General features: G+C 39.1%; 1 protein-coding gene across 1 annotated transcript in view; it reads right to left on the bottom strand.

Annotated features, from left to right (window-relative positions):
- Positions 1-24,539, bottom strand: part of Focad (focadhesin) — a 293,097-nt gene that overhangs the window by 70,239 nt on the left and 198,319 nt on the right. The window contains exon 21 of the mRNA XM_059254513.1: positions 18,317-18,438. Within this exon, the coding sequence (XP_059110496.1) occupies positions 18,317-18,438 (122 nt within the window). The remainder of the gene's footprint in view (positions 1-18,316; positions 18,439-24,539) is intronic.

The following is a 24,539-nucleotide window of genomic DNA, read 5'->3' as shown; positions in this document are numbered from 1 at the left end:
CGATCAGCACGGTACACATTGTGTGCACCGCCGGCCGGCCTGTCATCAGGGTTGGTGTACAAGGGAAAAACAACACATGCCAACAGTGAGATCTACTTCCAAGCAGAGCCCCAACAAAGCATCTGGCTCGCGTAGTCATTTCTGTTTCTACCTGTTAGTACACAGCATTGCAACACATCTTCCCAGAGTCCGTGCCTGTACAAGATGCCTCAAGACAAACAGCTACAGTGCTGTTCATGTGTCCCTAAACTCAACAAACAACACTTTCATCCATGTCCCTAAACTTTCATCCACCTCCCTATAGAAGGGAGAGAGGAGTTTGCATATAATTATGACAGAATTACAGTAACTGCTGCTTCAGAGCAGTTCCCAGTATTTTGAGAATATTTTCAAGTGCCTCTTGATAGGAGAGACAATACAGCTGAATACAGCTGGGCATGCTGCGTTCTCATCCTAGTGAGAACCTACTATGCAAGGGACTGTGGATGACAAGGACTATCAAGCACTCCACCCGAACCTTTCCTGCTGGCAGGAGAGCCAGAAATGGGCAGAAACAGACTGCAAGGACGGACGGTGAAGACTCTATAGGACATGGGCCAGCAAGAGAACAATAGGATTAATTCTGACTTTTGTCTATCACTTCTGGTGCCACTGCTGTTTTTTCAAACATCAGATATTTAAACAGCATGAGATGGAGACTGAGACCATGAAGTGACTGGAAGAAATTATAAAGACTTTTTTCTGACTAAGTATTTATACTGCCTTGTCAGTGTGTTCGCCAATAGAAGGAATGAGCCCTCCAGCCCCTGCTTGTTCTTAGACTATCCAGAAAAAACCACAATAACCTAGGCCACATATCCAGCTGGGAAGGAGGTCCTCAGTTTTCAGCCCTGTTCTCTGTTTCCAAATGCTTTCCCTTTTCCCCTATGAATTATGTTCTCTAGTCACAGAATACATTATCATTAGCCCCTACTCTGATACCCAGAGTTAATAGAAACAACATTCAAATAATGCGACTTGAATTTTTACCTCTTACTTAAGAAATACAAAATATTTTCAAATTCTCCATGGGTATCCTTGTACAACTAAGAACTCTTGTCAGCCTCATGCACATTGACAAAAAGAACATTGAATCCTTTGGAAAGACAGTAGTTTCAATTCCTTCTTAATATTGAGTTTGAAAAGGGAATGAATTCTAGGAAAATGTAAATGTAAAGGAACAACTGGAATAATGAGCTTCGAAAAAGAAAGCCACACATGCCCAGAAACCCCTCTGAAGGAGGCCATCAGCAGAAGGCCCAACGAATCCTGTGGCTCTGACCACACTGAGGGTATCAGATGCAGAGGCTTAGGGAACACTCTGGCCTAGATTCCAACCTGAGGCCCCATGTCTTATGGACTTATACCTCAATCTTAGGGTGCCCTGGAATTAGCTGAATAGACATCTTTAAAAGCACTCTCTTGACTTTTCCCTCAGTAAAGAGACTTAGGGAAACAGCGTGCTAAAAGACAGGCCCTTTTCATTTGTGTCTCAGGCCAAAAGGCTTTCCATAACCATCATTAGGAAGTTATTTCAATGCAATACATAATTATTAATATTGTCTATTTTTGAGGTTGAAGTTGCTGGCCTGCAAAATAAACTCAATCGGCATTTATAAAGTATGACAGCTATGTCTAATTTGCTAGACTCTTGAGAAGTCTTCAGGAAACCTAGTCCATGAAATAGTAAATATTCACGAAAGTGGAAATCTAGTTACCCAGCAGCTACTACAGCAAGGTCAGTAAACACTGTGTCACTGAGTTTTAATAAACACGAGAAACTTAGTTTTCCCTATAACTAACACCCATACTCTTACAGTGAGGACTGCTTGGACACACAGGTCCTCTGTCTTCAGAAAGAGTAAGAGGAAAGTCTCCACATGTATGACATGGTAAGTATGATGAAACATCGTTCATGCACCTAAAAAGGAGGCCAGACAAGCATGCAAAGGGAAGAAGCATGCTAAAGAAATAAAAGTGAGGGCTGGAGCAAGCTCCAAGGTTGGCAGAGTGCTCACAGTAGATCTCACTGAGAGGGTTAAGTCTGCGTGAAAATTTGCCAATAGTGAGGAAACACATGCTGAAGGGAATCCAGAATGGTTCAGCTGTTGGGAAAGCTTGATAGTTTCTCAGAATATGAAACATAGCAGTTCTATTTCTAGATAGAATCCACAATTATTTCAAACAAGAATTTGTAAATAAATGCCCATATTAGCATGTTCACAAAAGCAAAAAATTAAATTAAATTTTAAAACAGTAACCTAAATTTCCATCTATGGATCAATAAGATAGTCTATAGATGCATAAGATGTAATATTAGTGAAACAAAGTCCTATTGCATGCTGAAATGCTAAACTGGATAAATCCTGAAAATGTATCAAACCAAAAGAAGACAAACACAGAAGATCACATTACAGGATTCTATCTGTATGCAATAACCAGAATGGGCAAACCCACGAGGACAGAAAGCAGAGCAGTGGTTGCTGGTGGTAGAGAGAAAGAGAGAGAAGACAGGAGAAGTGAGAAGGGGCTGTTTAATGGGAACACAACTCATTTGGAAGTGACTGAAATATTCTTGAGCAATAGAAAGGGAAGAGATACACAACACTGCTGCCTGTTAGAGGCAGTGAAAGCTAAACTTCAGCATGGCTAATGCATGCTCTGGATGTCATCTCAATCTAAAGCAAACCAACAACAAAACCAGAAAACATATCAAAGGCCATACACAGGCACAGGGCTGACCTGTGTGAGGAGGAGTCAAAAAGCCAGAACAGCTGGAGTGGGCAAGCTGAGAAAGAGGACCTTGGAAAGGAAAGCTCTGGCGGACTAACAGGGGAGCCAGGGAGTCCAGACTCTTCTAGGTCACTTTTCACAACTTGTTTCCCTTCTGAGTTAAGAGGAGCCGTTCTCAGGTGTCGAGAGGAACGGGATGATCTCATTTACACTGTACAAGGACCTTGCGGACTACTCAGCTGAAAACAGATGGACAAAGCTCAGAGCAAGAAAGCCTTGCAGAGGTTTCTACAGCCATCCAGGTAAGAGAAAACAGAAACTCTGAAAGAACAGTGCCATGATACTGTAAAGTACTGGCTTCCAAACACTTGGCTATGCCATTTGGCACCCCACTTCTGGTACCATGTGTAATATTTGAGTCAGAAAATCAAGAAGACGACTTGTCTAGGCACAGTGAGGGAAATGGCCGGACTTAGAGTCAGCTCTTGGTCACTGTGGTTGGTCCCTAGGGCATTTTAAGCTTTAATTTTAATTAGACGGAGACAGAAAAGAGATGGTGAAGGTGACAGACTTGATCATGAAGAGTGAGAAGGCATTTTTTAGGATGCTAGGATAATTCTTATCTTGACTGATGCTGCTTACAGAAATATATGTACCTCCCAAAATGCACAGAGTATACACTAACAGGGAAATCTATATCAAGTTCAAGCTCAATAAAAATATAGTTTGCATGTATTAACACCTTACACGGTATCTCATAAATATGAATAACTTGGTATACACAATTTTTTACATTTTAATGTATCAGTTAAAATTTTTTAATTTAAAAAAAAATCAAAAGTAGTTAGAAAACTACTGTTTCTGGAATATGTGTCCAGACTCTCACCTTCAACTACCTCTTACACTCCCTGCTAGCTTGTTTATCAAAAACCCACTCTCATTTATCTTCCCTGTCTCTGTCAATATCATCTATGAATACCCCTTTTATCAAGGTTTGAAACTTCAGACTTGCTTATCTTGGGGGTCTTCCCTGACTCAATGATCAAGCCAATTTCTGAAATGCAAGTTTGGCATACCCCTACTTCCTTCCTCACTGGCCTGTGTTCTTTCTCCCCAGGTGACTATGACACCACCCATCCGATCTTCAGTGCCCTCAAATCTTTCCTCTGCTAGCCCGTCACAAATGGTGCTGCCTCTGTTGCATTAACTCAGAACTTCTTTGCAAAATCTTTAACGGTTAATAAAGCATTTTATATTACTTTACATCTTCTCAGGATCAAAACAACATCATTCACTTAGAAGATAATTGTGCTGCTCAAGAACCTCAACCAATTTCTCCATAATTCTTGTTTTTTTTTTTGTTTTTGTTTTTGTTTTTTTTTTTTCGAGACAGGGTTTCTCTGTGTAGCTTTGCGCCTTTCCTGGGACTCACTTGGTAGCCCAGGCTGGCCTCGAACTCACAGAGATCCGCCTGGCTCTGCCTCCCGAGTGCTGGGATTAAAGGCGTGCGCCACCACCGCCCGGCTCAATTTCTCCATAATTCTTGTACCTATGTATCATTTAATCTTATTCTGGAGAACTGAGCTATAAACCAATTCCCACATATTCCCTACTCTTGACAGGACCTATGGACTCACTCATCTCTCTGCCTTAAGTGTACTCTCTTCCCTTCATTTCACCTGACTGAACTGATTTCTCTCACCTCTATAGTTCTACGAACATCTGCAACCTCACATAGTTCCAAGGCACAGAGATCACAACCTGTTCATTCTAGGATCTCTTCAGAGTACCTGTAACATTGTCTTTGCACATGTGCTGAGTTGAAACTAGATATAGCACATCTCCTTATCAGAGAAAAATGTGTTACATTAAAATTATAAAGTAAAAATTTTTAAGTCATCATAACTATGGTGTTCAACCTTTTATTGTTATAATACCAGAAATTAAACTCCAGGCCTCACATATTCTTAGTAGCTAGCCAAGCATCTACCACTGAGCTACATCCTAAGCCTTTGTTTCACACTCTATTTTGAGATAAGGGCTCACTAAATTAACTTAGGCTGGCCTTGTGTGATCTTCCTCCCTCAGCTTCTTGAGTTGCTGGGATTCAAGCATGCACCACCAGACCCAGCTTGGCATTCAACTTTCAATCATTCTAGAAACACAAATCTTAAAAATAAAAATTTCTAGAGCCAGGCATAATGGCACACACCTTTAATCCTAATACTCAGGAAGCTGTGGGGGACCTACCCATTTCTCTGTGACAGGCCCCTCCCACTTTTTCTCCAGGGTACCCTTGAGAAGGGAGGAAGGAGAAATATTTACATAGAAGGATAGAGGGTAGAGACACGGGATAGCCTCAGGAGGGTCTGGATCATTATCCACCAGCCCCTTCTGTCTCTTCTAAAGGACCTTTTATAAGAATGCAAAGGGGTGGAGCAAAAGACCTCCCCCTAGCACAGCCAATTGCAGACCTTTTCCATTCACCTGGTAACCACACATGTGTTCAAGCAATCCTCTAATGCAGCCCTGCTGGGTAAAACAAGCTCAGATCTCACTAGGAAACCTTTGTGGGCTTCCACAGGAAGCAAAGGCAGATGAATCTCTGTGAGTCTGAGGTCAGCCTGATCTATATTGGGAGCCCTAGAACAGCCAGGAATAGAGAGAGTCTGTCTCACAAACAAACAAGCAAACAAACTTGTATGAGTCAACACAGCTGAAGTAAAAACATAATTATTATTTAAAACTTTACAGTTTTAAGTACATGCCCAAAATGTTCTAGCTCAGACATATTTATTCTCAGGTAAGTATCTACTAAGTGAAAAGGTAAAATTTTATAGCAAGTACTATAAACTCTACACTCTGAAACTCTGAAAGCATTTAGATTATGATTCAGTATACCTGAAATGCTAGCTCATGGAGATATCCTGCTTAGAAACACAATTCATAAATATAAGAGTACATTGGGAGAGAAAGCATAATCACTCACATTTTCTCCTGATAAATGTTTGCCTAATGGAACCACACAACTTGTTCTGCTTCTTGAACAAACACCATCATGTGGTTAAACAAGATAATACCCATTTTAGCATCCCTTCTTTAAGTACTATAAATCAAGTAAGAAAATCTTTTGATGAGGTTCTTTGTAAAAGTGGAGTGTGACAGGCAGAGCAGTATGCAGAACTGACAGATTAAAAAAGTATTTGCTATTAATTTTAGGATCCCAACTTCATAAAGCAAGACAATTTCCCTGTTCATCATTATCATCAAAACCACTTCGATCTCTGCCATAACCACCACCTCTGTCACTGCCACCACCACCTCCACCGCTATTACCACCACCACCACAACCTCCACCACCACCACCATCTCCACCTCCACCGCTATTACCACCACCACCATCTCCACCTCCACCACCACTACCACAACCTCCACCACCACCACAACCTCCACCGCTATTACCACCACCACCACCAGCTCCACCACCACCACCACAACCTCCACCACCACCACCATCTCCACCTCCACCACCACCACCACCACCTCCACCACCACCACCATCTCCACCTCCACCACCACCACCATCTCCACCTCTACCACCACTACCACCTCCACCACCACCACCACCACCACCTCCACCACCACCACCTCCACCACCACCTCCACCTCTACCACCACCACCACCACCACCACCTCCACCACCACCACCACCTCCACCACCACCAGCATCTCCACCACCACCAGCATCTCCACCACCACCACCACCACCACCAACCACCAACCACCACAACCTCCACCACCAGGACCTCCACCACCACCTCCATCTCCACCACCACCACCACCTCCACCACCAGCACCACCTCCACCACCAGCACCACCACCACCAGCACCACCACCACCAGCACCACCAGGACCTCCATCACCACCTCCACCTCCACCACCACCACCACCACCTCCACCACAACAAACCCAACAAAGGAAAAGAACAACGGTATTTGACTTCAGTTGCGTCCTGGGATACAAAGGACTATCACTCTCCCTACATTCCCAGAAGAAAAAAAAGCACTTCCACTTCATGTTAGAGGCCATAAAAGACACTCACTAAGTGTGAGTAAGAGGCTTCAACTTTCTGTCATTAGTAACCCTGTTGCCACAAAGTAACTTTCTGCCACCGCTATCCTCCCGAGAAACAGTAAGAAGACAAGGGGGACTTAAGAGGTGCGCAGCCCTCACTTCTTTGTAAGTAGTTCTTAGCATTCAGTATTCCCCCCCCCCCCCCCCCCGCACCTCTCCCCTCCATCATTGTCTCTCCACCCCATTTCCCATCAGGATAACATTAGCCTGAAAGCTGACAATTCAATCGCATCTCAAGCAACCATTTACTCTGTTATTTAACAGAAGGGGAAACCCAGTTACCATAACAACTCACATCCACATGGTAATTATGGAGTATCTAAAACACAGCAAACCATACTTTTCACAGTATTTGCTAGGGAGAATCTGTAAGAGGCACAGATATAATTTCTCCCCACTATTATTCACAATTTTCATCTAGTTGTTTCATATTGCACAAATGTGAACACCACCTTTAAGACATATTTCTAAGACAAAGGAGCAATTGAAAGAAAAGGTGAGGCTGCACTTCTTATATTTCAAATAACTAGCTACATAATACCTAATTTGGGACAGCTTGGAGGAAAAATTAAAGAATTAGGAGAAGCAAAATTAATTTATAATGCATAAAAAAATCAAACAGTGATCACTTAAAGAAGAAAAAATGTAGAACCAAAGATTTTATTCCGAGTACAGCTTTCCAGTAAGGCTGAATAAGGTTTCTCTAAAATAAAAGTGGGAAAACAGCTCATTACTCAATGCTAAGCATAAACACGGCTGGGTGTCACTGACAGGATCAGGAATATCTGTATCACAAAGAAAAAAGAAAGTAATGGAATGTGGCTGCCATTCTCATCCCAGCATAAGCCACCACTACCCAATTTAGATGAGAATGTCATGTCAAAGTGGGAAATGTCAAAAGATGATGAGACTGTCGGCAAATTCCAGGGAAGGGAACTGTCACTCACCCTCCGCTTCCTCCTGGAAGGAGAAAGTCATTCCCAAAGGACAGGAGGTATCCATGAGGGCAGAGGAAGGCAAGTGTCTGCGCTGAGAGAAGCCCAGACGACAGGAAGTGACCACTTATGGGCCCCAGCTCAAAAGATCAAAAAAAAGAGGGCACTTGGGGTTTTATCGAAATCTAAGGAGATGGTAGTCATATGGGACTAACTCTGAATCAGATGTAGATCAGTAATCCTTACAAAAATGTACTAGTATGGTGGAGTATCACTTTTTAAAAAGGCATAAAATAAGGGAAAATTTATCAGAGATGACTTTACATAAATAGCTCATCATGGCATTGAAAAGTCTTAGTTTAGCTGACATATGAGAAGTATTAATAAAGTATTATATATGAAATACACATCAAATATGAAAATACCACTTCCAGTCTAGCACATAAGGGGCTTACAACTCACTATTCATCCTAATTGACAAACTGATACATGCAATAGCTCTCTGAGACCTGCGAGGGAATTATATAACAGAGCCAAGTGCAGCTGGAGAGAGAATTAGGCAAACACAGAGAATCACAACTGACTGGAACAGTAACCAGGAGGTAGACACCTACATGCTAACAAGAAATCCAGTAGGAAAACCCAGACTGGATATAGTCAGGGAAGAGGTGGACAATCAATGAATCAGAATCTTCAATCATGAGAGGACCATACACCTCTGTGTAGTCTACTTAGAAGAGGTTGACCAAATTTTCACTATGAAAACAAAAGAAAAATCACCCCATACATATGACATATAAAAAGGGAAAGAAATCATTCTGAGATACACCATCAGAGAAGCCTAACTCAACCAAGTTAGTAAGTTACGTTGTGAGGCTTACTATGTAGCCGAAGCCACACATGACCCTGCAATTTCTCTGCTCCAGCCTCCAAAGTGCTGAGATTACAAGCATACTCCAATAGGCCTGGCTCCTAACTGAGTGTTATGAGACTCTCACTAACATGGAGGGAGGTAAAAAGACAACTCCAAAGCCTTTTATCTTTCCATGTAGAAGAGATGTACATAAATCCTGCCTACTCTAAGCTACCTTCCCTTAAGGCAGTAGAAGGAACTGAAAAATATGTGAAACTTACAATAATACTAATTTTTAAAAAGACCTAATTATACAATTAAAGAATGATTCCACATCACCACAATCCCCTTACCACTAAATGATTCAAGGTCTATTTATTTCAGTTCCTTTTATATCATATTCAGTTATCAGGAAAAGAACAAGGCACATTAAAAGGCAAAAATCAGTTTCAATAAATGGAGCAGGAAGAGAAACCAGAGGCAAACAGTGAGTACTGTTGGAATTCTCAGACCAGAATTTAAAACAAATTATTAATGCACAATGGCTGTGATGAACACATAGACAGAATGTAAGAACAATAGACAAAGTCCTAAGGTAGAGCCAAAAGGAAATAAACTGTGAGGATGAAAAGCCCTGCTGCAACAGAAATGGAAAAAGCCTTTGGAGTATTTAATAGACTTGCCTCAACTAAGGACAGAATATCCGAGTTTGAGGATATATCAATAGAAACCTCAAGATCTGAAAAGCAAAGAGAAAAAAAACAACAAACAAACAAAAATAGAATGTCTAAGGTCTGTAGAAAAGGTTATCAAATGTGCAATATACAAAATGGTCAACAGTAAGGCCTGGTTAAGAGAATGAAATCTGTGAGGTCTAGGTGGAGACTTAACATTCCAGTTGGGCAGGTCAAATAATCCAGTTAGGGGATCACCCCTCAGGAAGGTAATACCACTTCTTGGAAGGTGGGGTCACCATACGCAATGCTAAAGAGATAGGCAGAATAATTATACCCTTCCCAGGACCCCTACCCTAGAACAGTCTCCTACAGAGAGAAAAACAGAGCAGAAGAGTGGCAGGATCACACAGAAGGGAAGCCTGTTGACTTCATGGGAGAAAAAAAAACAGAAAAAGATACAAGGAGCAGCCAGGGCAAGATACAGGTCTCAAGTACACATCTCCAGTAAATGACTGCAAGCTAGGTCCTACCTCTTAGATAAGTTTTCAAAACCTTCCCAAATACTGCCATTACTAGGGGAACTAGTGTTCAACAGATAAGCCTAAAGGAGATATTTCCTACTAGAACCTAACAGATTCCAAGGACAAAGAGCAGGGATTGGGATTATTTACAATTATAAAGTACCACATGAGTACCAGTAAAGTGTCTCTTGCAGATTGATTTGTAAATGCTTATCGTCAACTCTAAGGCAATCAGAAAAAGAAAGAGTAAAATTAAAAAGCACAGCTGTTAGGCTAACAAGAGAGAAAATGGAATCACATAAAACTTCCATGGGTAGACAGCAAAATTAGAAGTAAAGGACATAATCAACAAAGAGACAAGTATAACAGCATAACAGATACTAACTAAACCACATCAATAATTATTCTGAAAGTCAGTGTTCTATATGAACTAATTAAAAGACAATGATGAAAGCCAAGCAAAAACCAAGAGCCAACTGTGTATCTTCTGTAAGAATACCGCTTTGACTACAATGACAAATAAAGTGAGAGTGGACAAAGATACCAGAATAACACTGACAAATTATGTATGCATATATTGATCTCAGGTAAGGCAGGCTTCATAGCAAGAAAGATGCTAAGAATGAAGGGAACGTTATGTCATAATAAAGGGTAAATTCCCCGAAAAGATAATAATCCTTTAAGTATATCTACTAACAAAGCATAAAAAAAAATGACAGAACACTAAAAAGAAAGGAATCAACAGTTGTGGGTGGAGACTTCAATACCTCTCTATTATAGGCAGAAAAATATAGCAAGCTCAAAATAAGGAAGCACACAATGGAACTCAGTATCACCAATCAACTGGTTATAACTGACATCTATTATTTCTTCCAGTAACCACTGGATATACGGTCTTTTAAGAATAACATGGAATTACCACAAAAGACCACATTTTAGGCCATAAAGCACACCCAGGTAAATTTGGAAGAATAGAAATGGCATGGTATATACTCCAATCCTTCAGAGGAATCCAGTTGGCAATCAACAACAGGGCATAACTAGAAAATTCCCAAATGCTTAGGAGTCAAATAAGCACATTATTAAGACATTACAAATGAAAAGAGGAGAAATCCCAAAGAACATTTTATAGGACTTTCACAAATAAAAATGAAGAGGAAAAAAAAAAAGGTCGGCAGTGGTGGCATACACCTTTAATCTCAGCACTCAGGAGGAAGAGGCAGGAAAATCTCTGAATTCAAGGCCAGCCTGGTCTACAGAACAAGTTCCTGGACAGCCAGGCTATATAGAGAAACTCTGTCTTAAAAAAATAAAATAAAATAGGAAAGAAAAAGAAAACCCGTATGAAAACTTGTAGGATGTAATAAAGTAATGCTGAGAGGAAAATTTAGTGCAACGAATGCAAGTATTGGAAAAGAAGCAAGACCTAAAGTCAAATACCTACGCTCACACCTTAGGAATGCATAAATAATAAGGTAAATCAATAAATAAGTGGACGAATTTTTAAAACACAAATTAAATACAAAATAATAATTAAGCAACAGCAGGTGGATCTCTGTGAGTTCAGGGTCAGCCTGATCTACATAATGAGTTCAAAGACAGCCAGAGCGACATGACGAGACCCTGTCTCAAAAATAACAACAACAACAACAACAACAACAACAACAACAACAACAACAACAGAAACTGGCCAGCAAGATGGCTGAGAGGCAAACACACTTGCTGCCAAACTTGACCTGAGGTTGATTCCTGGGATCCACACGGTAGAAGGATAAAACCAAGTTGCTCTCTGACCTGTATATGCTCTATGGCACATATGTGCCACCACCTCACAAACAAATAAATATTACAAAAATTAACTGGAGGAGAAATTGTTGAAATTATAAACGAAAAGCTGATTATTTAAACCATTAAATAAAGATCAACAAGCCTGCAGCCAACCAAACTAGAGAAAGACAGAGAGAGAGAAAAAATTAATTATATTTGAAATAAAGAGAAGATACAACTCCAGATCCTATGAAAATTAGAAGGGAAGGGTAATGAAGAACAATGTGTACAATTCAATGCCCCAAATTAATAATCTAGATAAACAGACCAATGCCTTGAAAAGCACAAAGTTCCAAAGTTCACATGAAAAACACATTATCTGAATAAGTCTATACTTTTTAAGAAAAATTAAATTTTAAACAGTTATTAACCTTTCAGAACGGAAGTACAAGTCTCAGATGTGCTCACGGCTGACTACCACTAAACATTTAAGGAAGTAGTCATTCTGATTCTCTGTTTCTTTTAGAAGAGAGAAGCAGACATTCCCTATTCTATGAAATCAGTGTTACCCTCAGCTTGAAACTAGACAAAGACATCAACAAGAAATACACACATAATTATGAAACTCCTCAAAAGCATGAGCAAATTGAATATGACAATGTAAGATATATACCACAATTAGTGGTATTTATCCAGTGAGACTGGATCAATATTCAAGAATGTATATTACAGAAATCACACATTGTATCGATAGATGTAGAAACGAGCACTTGAGAAACTCAAAATCCATTTATGGTTAAAAACAAAAATTCCAGCTAGTTTAAACAAGGTTTATTATACGTTTGACAGGGAAGATCTACACAACATCCCCCAGTCAATAGAACCCATAGAGTACACAATAGCAAAGACAGAAATGTCAATTCTCAGCAGTCCTTTTTAACATCATACTGGAAGTCCTCACCGATGCAATGTGATAGAAACAGAAGGTGTCACATATACTGAAGGAAAAGAAGAAATGAAATTGCCTCTGCCACAGACAACATTAGTATTTACATATAAAATCCAAACAAACTAGCCAAAAAAATTCAGTAATTAGTACTTCAGCAAGGCTAGCATATACAAGATTAATACACAAAACCCAATTGCTTTCCTATGTATCTGTAGAGAATAAATAACTATTAAAATTTGAGACTCAGTAACACAGTAATACCACCCAAAATGAAATGTGTGGATATAAATCTACGAAAATTTTTACAAGATCAACATGAGAAAAACTATAAACTATGAAAAATCAACAATGAACCAAATAAATGAAGAGATACGCTATGCTCGTGAATAGAAAGACTCAACAAGAACTGTATGCTCCAGTGGGATTCCAATCAAATCCTAGGATGTTACCTCAGAAACACTAGCAAACTGATTCCAAACCTCATACGGCAAAGAAAAGAAGAAGACAAAGGGACAGGACAGATGGCTCAGCAGCTAAGAGCACTGACTGCTCCTGCAGAGCACTAAGTGGGGTTCAGTTCCCCCATGGTAGCTCACACTGGAGTGAAACTCCAGTTCCAGGGAATCTGGTGTGCTCTTCTGCCCTCTGTAGTCTCCTGCACACGTGTGGTGCATATATATTCATGTAGCCATGCACATATTGACACATGAAAATAGTAAAAAATAATCTTTAAAAAGACCAAAGAGCCAATACAACATGAGGAATATTAGGCAAGTGTGACCATGGGACGTCAAGCTTTACTCCTGAGCCGTAGTAAAGGGAGAGAAGCAAATCATCATGTTTACATAGCAGCAATGAACAGAAAGCCAAACAGACCAAACAGAATCAATCCTAGTTGCAAAACACTTAGGATTATGTAATGGTTACTAAATTTAACAAAACACCTACAAAATTTATAATATGAAAACAAAATGTTAACGTAACTGAATGCAAAGATATACATTGTTCATGAAAGTAGAGACTCAGTGTTCCTAAGATTTCAGTTTCCTGCCAATTGGCCTATAAAATTGATGCATTTAGCCGGGCGGTGGTGGCGCACGCCTTTAATCCCAGCACTTGGGAGGCAGAGGCAGGCGGATCTCTGTGAGTTCGAGGCCAGCCTGGGCTACCAAGTGAGTTCCAGGAAAGGCGCAAAGCTACAGAGAAACCCTGTCTCGAAAAAAACAAAAAAAAAAAAAAAACAAAAAAAAAAAAGAAAAAAAAATTGATGCATTTATAATCCACATCAGAGCAGTCAGGCATGAGATATCTCAAAGCTGTTTTTATATTTACATAGAAAAGCAAAGGGCCTAGAATTAAAAGTCATGCTACTTCATTGTGAGATTTATTACTACATAATAATAATAAAACTGAATAATTTGAGGGAAAGTACAGAAATATAGATCAACGACACAAACTATGGAAACAAAAACTGAAAATACACACTCCAGAGAGGGAGGGAGGGAGGAAGGGAAAGAGAAGAGAGGGACAGAAGGAGAGAAGAGTGCGTGGAGGGGGGATAATTTTGGACAAAGGTAATTAGGTAATCCAGTGAAGGATGTATTTATAAGAACAATAACCAGTCCTCATAGAAACATTAAACTCCAATGGGCCACAGCCTAAAATGCACACCTCAAACTGTAAAACGTCCACATGAAAACATAGCCTAACTACAAAATGACTAATAAATACACTAGATGTGGGGCACCTACACAGTAAAATACTGCTCTGCCATGTAAACAAAGCAGAACCAACATGTGCTACAACATGGACAAACCTGAAAAACCATCCTACGTGTAAGTAGCCAGACCCAATTAACCATATATTTTGAGTATATATAATGGATGGGTTTTAGGACATGTGAATTATACCTCTACTTTAAGAATTAATGAATAAAACTTAAATTAAGCAGAAGAGAAAATGAAAATTCTTGTAATCTTGCTTCAGACGAAAAAGAGCCATACAAAGAAAAACATGACAATTTAGAGTCTTAAAAATTAAAAATCCAATTTTCAAAAGAAAGCCATTTTTAAAGAAATGACAGAACTAGGCAAAAAAATTCAAAATCCATTTCTAGAATAAGATTTATATCTAGAATAAGAATGTGTAAAATCCTTTTTTTAGAAAACAAGTCCTTGGGGGGGAAAAATAGTGAAAAGTAGACACATCATGGAAAAATAAGGATGACAAAGGGACATGTAAAAAGATGCTTAACACCAGTACAGAAATGAACCATCTACAGTCTTTAAAGCTAGTAATTCCGGTCACTGGTAGGGAGGTAGGCAGAGAACTCTTGTATAGTTCAGGGGCATCCACAAGGAGACAGCCACTGAGAAAGAGTCTACTAGCGTTATATGAAGTTTTCTGTGCACTCACCAAATACCCCAAGTAAGCTATTTCTCTACTTAAAGGAAATGAAAACAGATTTCTACACAAAGATATCTGAGTAACTGAGTGAGGAATTATCATGGGAGTTTTTACACAATCACCAAAAACCAGAAGCAAACCAAAGGTACACCAAACCAGTAAACTGATAAGTAAGTGAAATCCTCAGGAAAAACTTCCAAAGACACAGCCTAAAGTAGCAGTAGGAACCAAAGCAGGGTTTGAAGAAACATCTAGAAAAATGCCAAACAGACTCCCGAAAAAGAACAACAACAACAACAACAACACACACACACACACACACACACACACACACACACACACACACACACAAACAAAAAAAAAAAAAAAAAAAGCAAGCCAGATTTGGAGAAGAGCTAAGAGTCAAGGTAGATTTTAAATATTTTCTGATTGACCTGAGTGGGGCAGTGACTGTCCTTAACTGCAGTCAGTTTCACTGTCTGTGATTTCTGGTACTCACAGTGAACTGAAATCTGACCATTAAACTGAAAATCCTATAGAGAAAGTACTTGTATGTTTGAGGTTGCATGCTGTCCTTTCACTGTGCCACTATGGACATAAAGCATTCCTTTGCCCAGTGTATCCAGGCTGTACGCATTACCTGCCCCTTAGTCCTTCCTCATTGTGTAACTCTGAGTTAGTTTCCATATTAATTCTCAAGGTACTGCTGAGCTTGATTTCAAGTAACCCATATTTTAGTTAATAATGGCTTTAAATTTTACCAGTGGTGGTACTGGTAAATCAGAAATGCCAAAGAAAAGCCAAAAGTAAATAAGTAAAAGCTGTGGACTTAATGAAGAAAGTTTCAAAAATTCACTTGATATGGTGGCTAAGCTCTACAGTAAAAACCTGAAATTGAATTCCAGGGTTCCATTTCCGGACTCTTCCACTTAGCTGCTTTATGATCTTGAACAAATTAACAGGACCTACCTCAGAACGTGGATGTGGAGATTAAATGAATGAAGAAACTGTGCTCCTCTGCTTGTAATTATGAGGTTACATCCTAATAAAACATTACAAACTAAAAATGTCCTAACTTGAAAATGGACTTAACTAACCTAACTTGCCAGGCATCACAGCTCAGTCACAGAGCAGTACGCTGCAAAATACAGCAGCTTATCCCAGTGGAGAGGCTCGATGAGCTACAGCTTGCTGCCCTTGGGTAAGATCAAGAGAGAGCATTGTTGTTGCTTGCCCAAGAAAATGCAGATTCAAAGTACTGTTTCTACTAAAGCCATAGAACTTTTGGAGCATCAACAAGTCAAAAAGCAGTCAGCTGAAACACCTGATGGCAGAGACATACATTGTACGTGCAGATATGAAGTGGGAGTGATACAGTGACTGTTACAGTGCACAAGCTGATTGTAAGCTGCTATTACGTAATTGTTATTGGTCACCTCTCAAAACGCTCGTTACTTCTGGCTAAAGAGTTCAAGAAAGTAATGGATCATTCTCTCCCTGCCTTTGTGTGTGTGTGTGTGTGTGTGTGTGTGTGTGTGTATGCGCGCGCGCGAGTGTGTGTGTGTGTGTGTGTGTGTGTGTGTGTGTGTGTTCATGTTCACATGTGCATAGAGGTATGCATGGAGGCCAGAAGAAGATACTGAATCCTCTGGAGCTGTAGTTATAGACAGTTGTGAGTTGTCTAATGTGGGTGCTTAAAACCAAACTCCAGTCCTTCATACCAGCAGCTAATACTGGGCCATAGGAACTGAATCTGAACTAAAATCCCATCCTGGATTTCACAAAATTCTGTCCAAAAGGCCCTCTAAATGATTCCCAAATAATACTGTCATTTTCTCACCCCTCTGAGATTTTCTAGGCCATCTCTAACACAAGCTACAAGTATCTTAATCCAGACACTTTCTCTGTTCATATGTGGAGCATATCGCACAGCTTCTGATACATTAGCTAAATTTAACAGATAGCTTCTACTAGCCCACACCTTTTTAAAAATGTCATTCTGATAACTTTTCAAATCTGCTTTTCATGAAGAGTTTAAACTTGAATTTGTCCTGAAAATACCTACATGTAGAGCTTAAAATGCTAAAGGTAGCACATCTCTTTCTTTTCCATGCTAACTAAGGAGATGCCTGGGAATAGTAGATACAGAAATGACCTGTTTTCCTTTGCTTTGTTTAAACATTTTCCCTGAGAGAAACATCACTCCTCCCAGACATTTCTCTCTTTAACTGAATGAGAGACACTGTTATGTTACAGAATATTTGTTTACACTGTGAAGATGTGGCTTTGCCAAGGCACCTTCTGATAAAAAGCTGAATGGTCAATAGCTAGGCAGGAAGAGGTTAGGTGGGACTTCCGGAGACAGAGAGAACTCTGGGAAGAAGAAAGGTCATCATGCCAGGAGACATATAGAGGAAATAGGAGGTACAAGATAGAGGAGTGGTAATGTCAGGTGATAGGACATAGATTAATATAAATGGGATAATTTAAGATATAAGAGCTAGTTAGGAACAAGCCTAAGCTATAGGCCAAGCTTTCATAATTAAAAAGAAGTCTCCATGTCATCATTTGGGAGCTGACTGGTGGGACAGAAAAAGACTCATTATATTGTCATCAAAAAGGACTTCAAATACTTTGTAGGAGCTGGCAAGATGACTCCTTGGAGAAAAGTACTTGCTGCCAAGTCTGACAATCCCCAGAGCCTACAAGGTAGAAGGGAAAAGTTGGCTCCTACAGGGTGCCTTCTAACTTCTAAGTGCCATAAGCATGCACATACACACTAAAGAAATAAATAAAGCCTAAAGGAAAGGGGGTCAGGAGGATGCTCCAGGTAAAAGCACCTGCCTCTGAGTCTGATGGCCTGAGTTCAATCCCGAGAAACCACTTCCTATAAGTTGTCTTCTGACCCCCACATGCATTATAGCATGCACATGTATGCTATCACTCACACACAACCAATTTTTAAGAGAAAAAAAAATGGGGAGTACTTTTTCTTTAAATAAGTAAAAATTCAATCTAAACAATGGAAGTTAAACATAGCTGAAATAAGTAAACAAGTAAAATCTTTAGACACTACTCCCTAATAATTCTGTTGGGCAGTGGGGAAGTTTCAACTGTCTCTTGCAGAAACACTGGACTTAGCATCCTATTTGGTCAGTTATTTTGGAAGCCATTAAAAGCAACCTGTGCTAACTGTGGCAAAGAAAGAAAACCTTTCTAAACAAATGCAATTCCATAAACATGAAGGGAATGGAGGACCTCTAAAACACAAAGAGGCTGATGGGGTATGGAACAACACCTACTTCATGGACAAGGGCCAGGGATGTCTGCTTGAAGCTTCGCCCTCTACTGGCCATCAGCCGATTCAGGGGCTTGCCATCTTTACTCTGATACATGGCAACATCATAGCAAAACAGCATGCCACCTTTCGACATAAAGAAATTGAGAATGAGCATTTCCAATGACAAAAAAAAATTATGAATTAAATTCTCAGTAGTCCACACTGAGCCAGTTTGGATATAGAACTTATAAATGAAAACATAAATTGTTGAGCAAATCATTATTTTTTAACACTGGTGTCAAAAGAAGGGAAAAACAGATGGAATACAAAAATTAACATTTAAAATAGAACTTATTTACAAGTCACTTATAATTAACATTTATCAGTATAAACATTTAAAAGAAAGAAAATTTATAATTTTTTTATTCATTTCACATTTTTGCAAACCATTGGTACTACTATTAAGATTTATCCTACAATGAATTTCTTTAAATAAAAGTATGTATGCATATTAATCTACGTCAACTCTTGACAACACATAAACACAAACACACATAAACAAGTTGACCTCACACCTGCATCAGCCAGCTTTTGGTTGCCCCTCTTTTCCCTGCCTTTGTAACTATGGTTAACTGAGTTCTCAACTGAATGTCCAGTACTAGCTAGGTCCCCAAACCAATCAAAGGCAAGTAAGCCAGTAAAGTACCTGAGAGGTAACTTATGACAACCCCAGGTAACTAATGGAAACTTAGTAATTCTGAGCCAATGAAAATACATATTCAAGGACCAAAATGACATAAAATATAGACACCAATACATTTCAAAACATCTATTCTTAGTATATGTTGGAGAAAAGTGCATACTTTATAAACAGCTGAGTAAATTGTTTTGCACTAAGAAGACCTATCTAAGCGGGACCCAGATTATCTTAATTTGGGTTTTTATTGCTGTGAAGAGACACCATGACCATGGCAACTCTTATAAGGAAAACATTTAATTGGGGTGGCTCACTTATAGTTTCAGAGGTTCGGTCTATTATCATCATGGGGCGGGGCACATGGCAGACATAGTGCTGGAGCTAAGAGTGTTAGATCTTGCAGACTATTGGGAAGTTGACTAACTCACTGGGTGTGGCTTGAATATTTATGAGCCCTCAAAGCCTGCCTTCTCCAACAATACACACTTCCTCCAACAAGACCACACCTCCTAATAGTGCCACTCCCTATGGGGGCCATCCCCCTCCCCCCCAAACTAACACCCAGATCAAGAAGCAAATCATTATGTGTATCTCAGAAGCCTTCAAATACACCTTCTTGTCACATCTCGAGCTCCACTGGCAGCACAACTCCTAAACAGTCATTTTGCCTATCATGGTTTGTGTGTTTGTTTGTTTGTTTGTTTTTTACGATTAGACCATGAAGATGCTTTCGTATCTGACTTCTTTCACTCACCCTCACTGTTTTGAGAATCATCTTATCCTTATTGGCAGCTGTCTACTCATTCTCTCATCATGTTCTTTCACATGAATATGCAACATTTGTGTACTAATTTTACTGCAAATGAGCATTTAGATAGCTCCTGGGTTACACACTAGACAAACAGTACTGTTATGAACTTATGTCTCCAGTAGCATCTATTGGGCTTAAATTCTGTAAAAATAAAAACCCAAGTAATGTAGGAATTTGTTCAGAATCAATTTTCAAAATATCATAGGAACTTATATTAGCAACAGCTGTCTTAGTTACCTCCCCAACAATTATTCCTTGGTATCTATGGGAACTGTTCCAAGAACTCCTGTGGTCAGAAAAATTCATGAATATTCATATATAGTATTTGCATATAACCTATTCACTTCCTCCTACATTTCTTATGAACCCCTATATTGTTTATAATAAATACAATACAGGCATCAGATGAAGCATAAACAGTTGCAGTGTTGGACTGTTGGAAGACTAATAATAAGAAAAGGTCTGCATGTGTTCAGTACAACCATAAACTTTCTTACAAATATTTTTGATACGCAGTAGGTTGACTCCTCAGATATAAAACCTGGGGGAATATACAACCAACTGTACTTTGTATTTTCCATCTTTTATCCATTCCAATGGTATGAAATGTGATCTTAATACAGCTTTAACCCAGGTTTTTTTATATTAAAGTTGATTATCTTCTCATATGTTTAATGCACATGTGAATATTTCTTTAAACTCTGTTTGACTGTGTCATACATTTATATAATGAATTTTAGTCATTTCCACCTAGGTCCCCCTCTCATCCCTGTCTCCTGCTGGAATCCTCCTTCCCAACAAGTCCCTCCTACTTCCCTATCTCCCTTTAGCGTGTGGTCCAATGAGTTTAATTATAGTTTCTTGCCCAAGCGTGGGTAGGAGATTATTCCTGGAGCAAGGGCAACTCATCAGTGGCTACACTGCTGAAGAAAATGATACCTCTCCCCCACACCCTTAACTGTCAACAGTCTATTCAAGAGCATGGCTGGGGAAGTCACAGGTCCAAGGGAGGAACCTACTACTATGTTTTGCTAAATGGTCATGTCGTCAAATTGCCTTTTAAGTACTCATGTTATATTTATTAATTAATGCTGAGCCCATCATTCATCGGAAAAAACTTCATACTATAGGAAGCAACGGTTAATGCTGAAAATATGTGATGGTGGAATACCCTCTTTTGAAGTGTCGACTCAAATGACTTCTAGTTTTGCTATTAAACAATTTTTATTACTTTGCAAAAGTTCTTGACACATTCTCCATGTGTCCTTTATCAGATATGTACATCATATAAATGTCCTTAATGTATTTGTCATTCTTTGAAGCTAGAGCTTTTAGATCTGGGAAGTGTAGTCAGCACTGTGTGCTTGCCACACAGACGTGAAGACATGAGCTCAGTGCCAGTACTGGCATAAGAGCAGAGGAGGGTGGCATGTATGTGAAACCCACGCACTGGGTACACAGAGACAGGTGGATTCCCTCGAGCTCACTGAGCCAACCGGGTGCATGAGAGGCCCTCACTCAGATAAGGTGGAGGACCGAAGGAAACATTTCCCTTCACATGCAAGGACATACATGTGCACCGCTGACACACATGGATACATGGAACACACACACACACACACACACACACACACACACACACACACACACAATAAAAATAAACAGCAGAGCTTTTCATTACAGAAATCATGGCTTTTCTCCACACCACTGCTATAAATCTAGTGACAAGTTGGTTATGTGTGCATGTTTCACAATGTATTCTTTTGGTCAGCCTGTCTATCATTGCACTAACACCCCATCACCAATTTTCGTGGGTTTATAATTGGTCTTGACATCTGGTAATGTATGTCTTCCTACATTGTTGTTGCTATTCTTCAAGACTGCCTTGGTTATTCTTGGGTTTTTGTATTTCCACACAATTTTTGGAATAAGACTGTCAAAAACTTACCAGGGTATTGATTATGATTTACTTAAGCCTATATATTAAATTGAAAAGAACTTAGATTTTACAATACGCAGCCTTCTAGCCCATAAATATCACATATCACTACATTTATGGTTTTTTTCAATATTATTTTGTAGTTATAAACATACAGGCTACAGATTTGTTTTAGATTTTCAATATTTATAGTTTTAAATTCCATTTTCCATTCATTATAGTATTATGAAATATACAATTGATTTTATATACTCACTTATATATACATATATCTGTGTGTGTGTGTGTGTGTGTGTGTGTGTGTACATATACACACAGTAACTGATGAATGGAGTTCAACGATTAGTCCTAATAATTATCCATCGATTATTTTGGATTGCCTATGAACACAATCATGTCATCTGTAAGTAAAGAATGTTTTATTTCTTTAATCCATGTAACTTTTCTTTCTTTTCCTTGGCTTACTGCACTAGCTATGTCCTTTAATACAATATTAAGTAGGAGTGGTGATAATAGCATTTATATATTTTTCCACTATTAGACAGCAAAGTTTCAATATTTCAGGATTAACTACAAGCACATGTTGGTAGGTATCTCTTATCAGAACAAAACAAGGTTCTATCTATACATAATTTTTAATATGAGTCTTTTTGGCATCATGAACATGTGCTAAACTTTTCACATTTTTTTTCTGCACATTTGAATCTACTTAAAGATTGACCTACCTTTGTAAATTAAAACAATTAATTATCCTAGCTTTGAAACATGAAATTAACCCCTCTTACCCTTTACATATATTGCTTCAATAAACCTCCTTCCTACCCTATCTTTCCAACTGTGCTCACTAGAAAGGGGTGGTGCATAAGGTTCCTGTTTTGTAAAGTCATGATCAAGTTCTGGTATTAATATTATGCTGCTTCCCATGAAGAAGCATCTGTTTTCTCTGTGTTCTTGCCACCGTCTAAATTTAGTACCATTTCCCTTTTTCTTGACACACTTTAGAAGAATTCATCAAGAAGCCGCCAGTACCTAAACTGTCTTTGTAGGAAGATTATTAGGTTAGAGAATGAATTTCTCCAGTCAATATCAAACTGTTCATATAATCTCTCTCCCTTATCAGTTTCATATTTTAAAGAACTTCTGTATCTCACTTAAATTTTGAAGAATATTGTCTAAAAGTTCTTAGTAGCATTTATCTTTCTGAATGGTGTAGGATCTGAAGTAGCATTTCCTTTGCTGTTACTCATATAGGCATCCTCAGCCTTCCATATTTATTGATTTTGTTAAACCTTCACTTGAAGAGTATCTTTTTGTCTTTGGTCACATATTTTTATGATTTTTACTTGATTTGCTATTCTTTCCCAAGCTCTTTTAAACAGAAGTTTAGTTTCCCTTCCTTGTTTCTAATATATAAATTGAAAGTATATATTTCTGTCCTAGCTAGGTGTTTGCCTAGGATTACCTGGGAAGAGAAACCTCAACTGAGAAACTGCCTTCACCAGATTGGCCAGTAGCAACGCCTGTGGGGCATTTTCTTAATATTAGTGATTGATGTGGGAGGACCCAGTCCACCCTGGGCAGTGCCACCCCTGGGCTGGTGGTCTTGGGTCTTATAAGAAAGCAGACTGTGCAAGACATGGGGAGCTAATCAGTAAGCAGCACTCCTCAGTGGTCTCTGCTTCAGTTCCTGCCTCCTAGCTCCTGTCTTGAGTTCCTGCCCTGACTTCTTTTAGTGATGGACTGTAAACTGTAAGGTGACATAAACATTCCCTCCCAAAGTTTGATTTTGGTCATGGTGTTTTGTCACAGCAATAGAAAGCAAATTAAAACATGCAAGCAGACACACACCTACATGCACACACATATACATAGTCAATCACTGTCACAGGTATACCTTTAACTCTAATCCTGTCGGGATGGAAACATGAGGATCCTGGGGGCTTGCTAACTACTAGCATAGGTCTAGGTTCAGTGAGATACTCTGTCTCAAAGGAATAAGGTGGAAATTGATATATAAAGACATACTATGCTCTCCTCTGACCTCCAAATACACACAAATACACACACACACACACACACACACACACACACACACACATACACACACACACACACAAGTCCAAGCACTCCCACAACACTGTCCATCTCCACACACATATACCACCTGCTCATACTCATGCACAAACACAAAATCAATCAATCAGTCAACAGAAAAAGATTATAACTACATTCTATAAGCTGTTATATGGTTTGTCCTCACTATGGTGTAGTTCCAATTAATTTTTAAAGTATCTTTATTGGTGTATTCACTGTATAAAATAATTGGCTCCATTGTGTCATTTCTGTGCATGTATATCATGTGTTTTGATCATATTTATGCCAGTATCACCTCTTAGCTCCTACCTCCTCTTAGCATCCTTCCTCTGCCCAAATAGTCTCCCCTACTTTCATGTCCTATTTTAAAAATCTAGATTGCAAATATGCAGTATATCTTTCTGAATCTGACTTACGTCACTCACTTAGATGATGACATACAGTATCCCTGCAAATGACATGATTTTGCTCCTCTTTGTGGTAACATAAAAATCCATATGTATGTAAAGTACAGGGTTTTTTTAATTGAGTAATTCCTCTAGTGACGGACACAGGCTGATTTTTGAGCAGTGTCATAATAAACACAAAAGTGCAAGTATATTATGTTATATGCTAACTTTGATTACTTTGGGTAAAACCAACAAGTGGTATGGGGGGACCATACAGCAGTTCTGGTTTTTATCTTCTGGGGAACATCTATACTG

This window comes from Peromyscus eremicus, chromosome 2 (genome assembly GCF_949786415.1).
Source record: "Peromyscus eremicus chromosome 2, PerEre_H2_v1, whole genome shotgun sequence".
Lineage (NCBI taxonomy): Eukaryota > Metazoa > Chordata > Mammalia > Rodentia > Cricetidae > Peromyscus > Peromyscus eremicus.
Note: the sequence above shows the minus strand (reverse complement) of the source record. Positions and strands in the feature narration are given on the sequence as shown.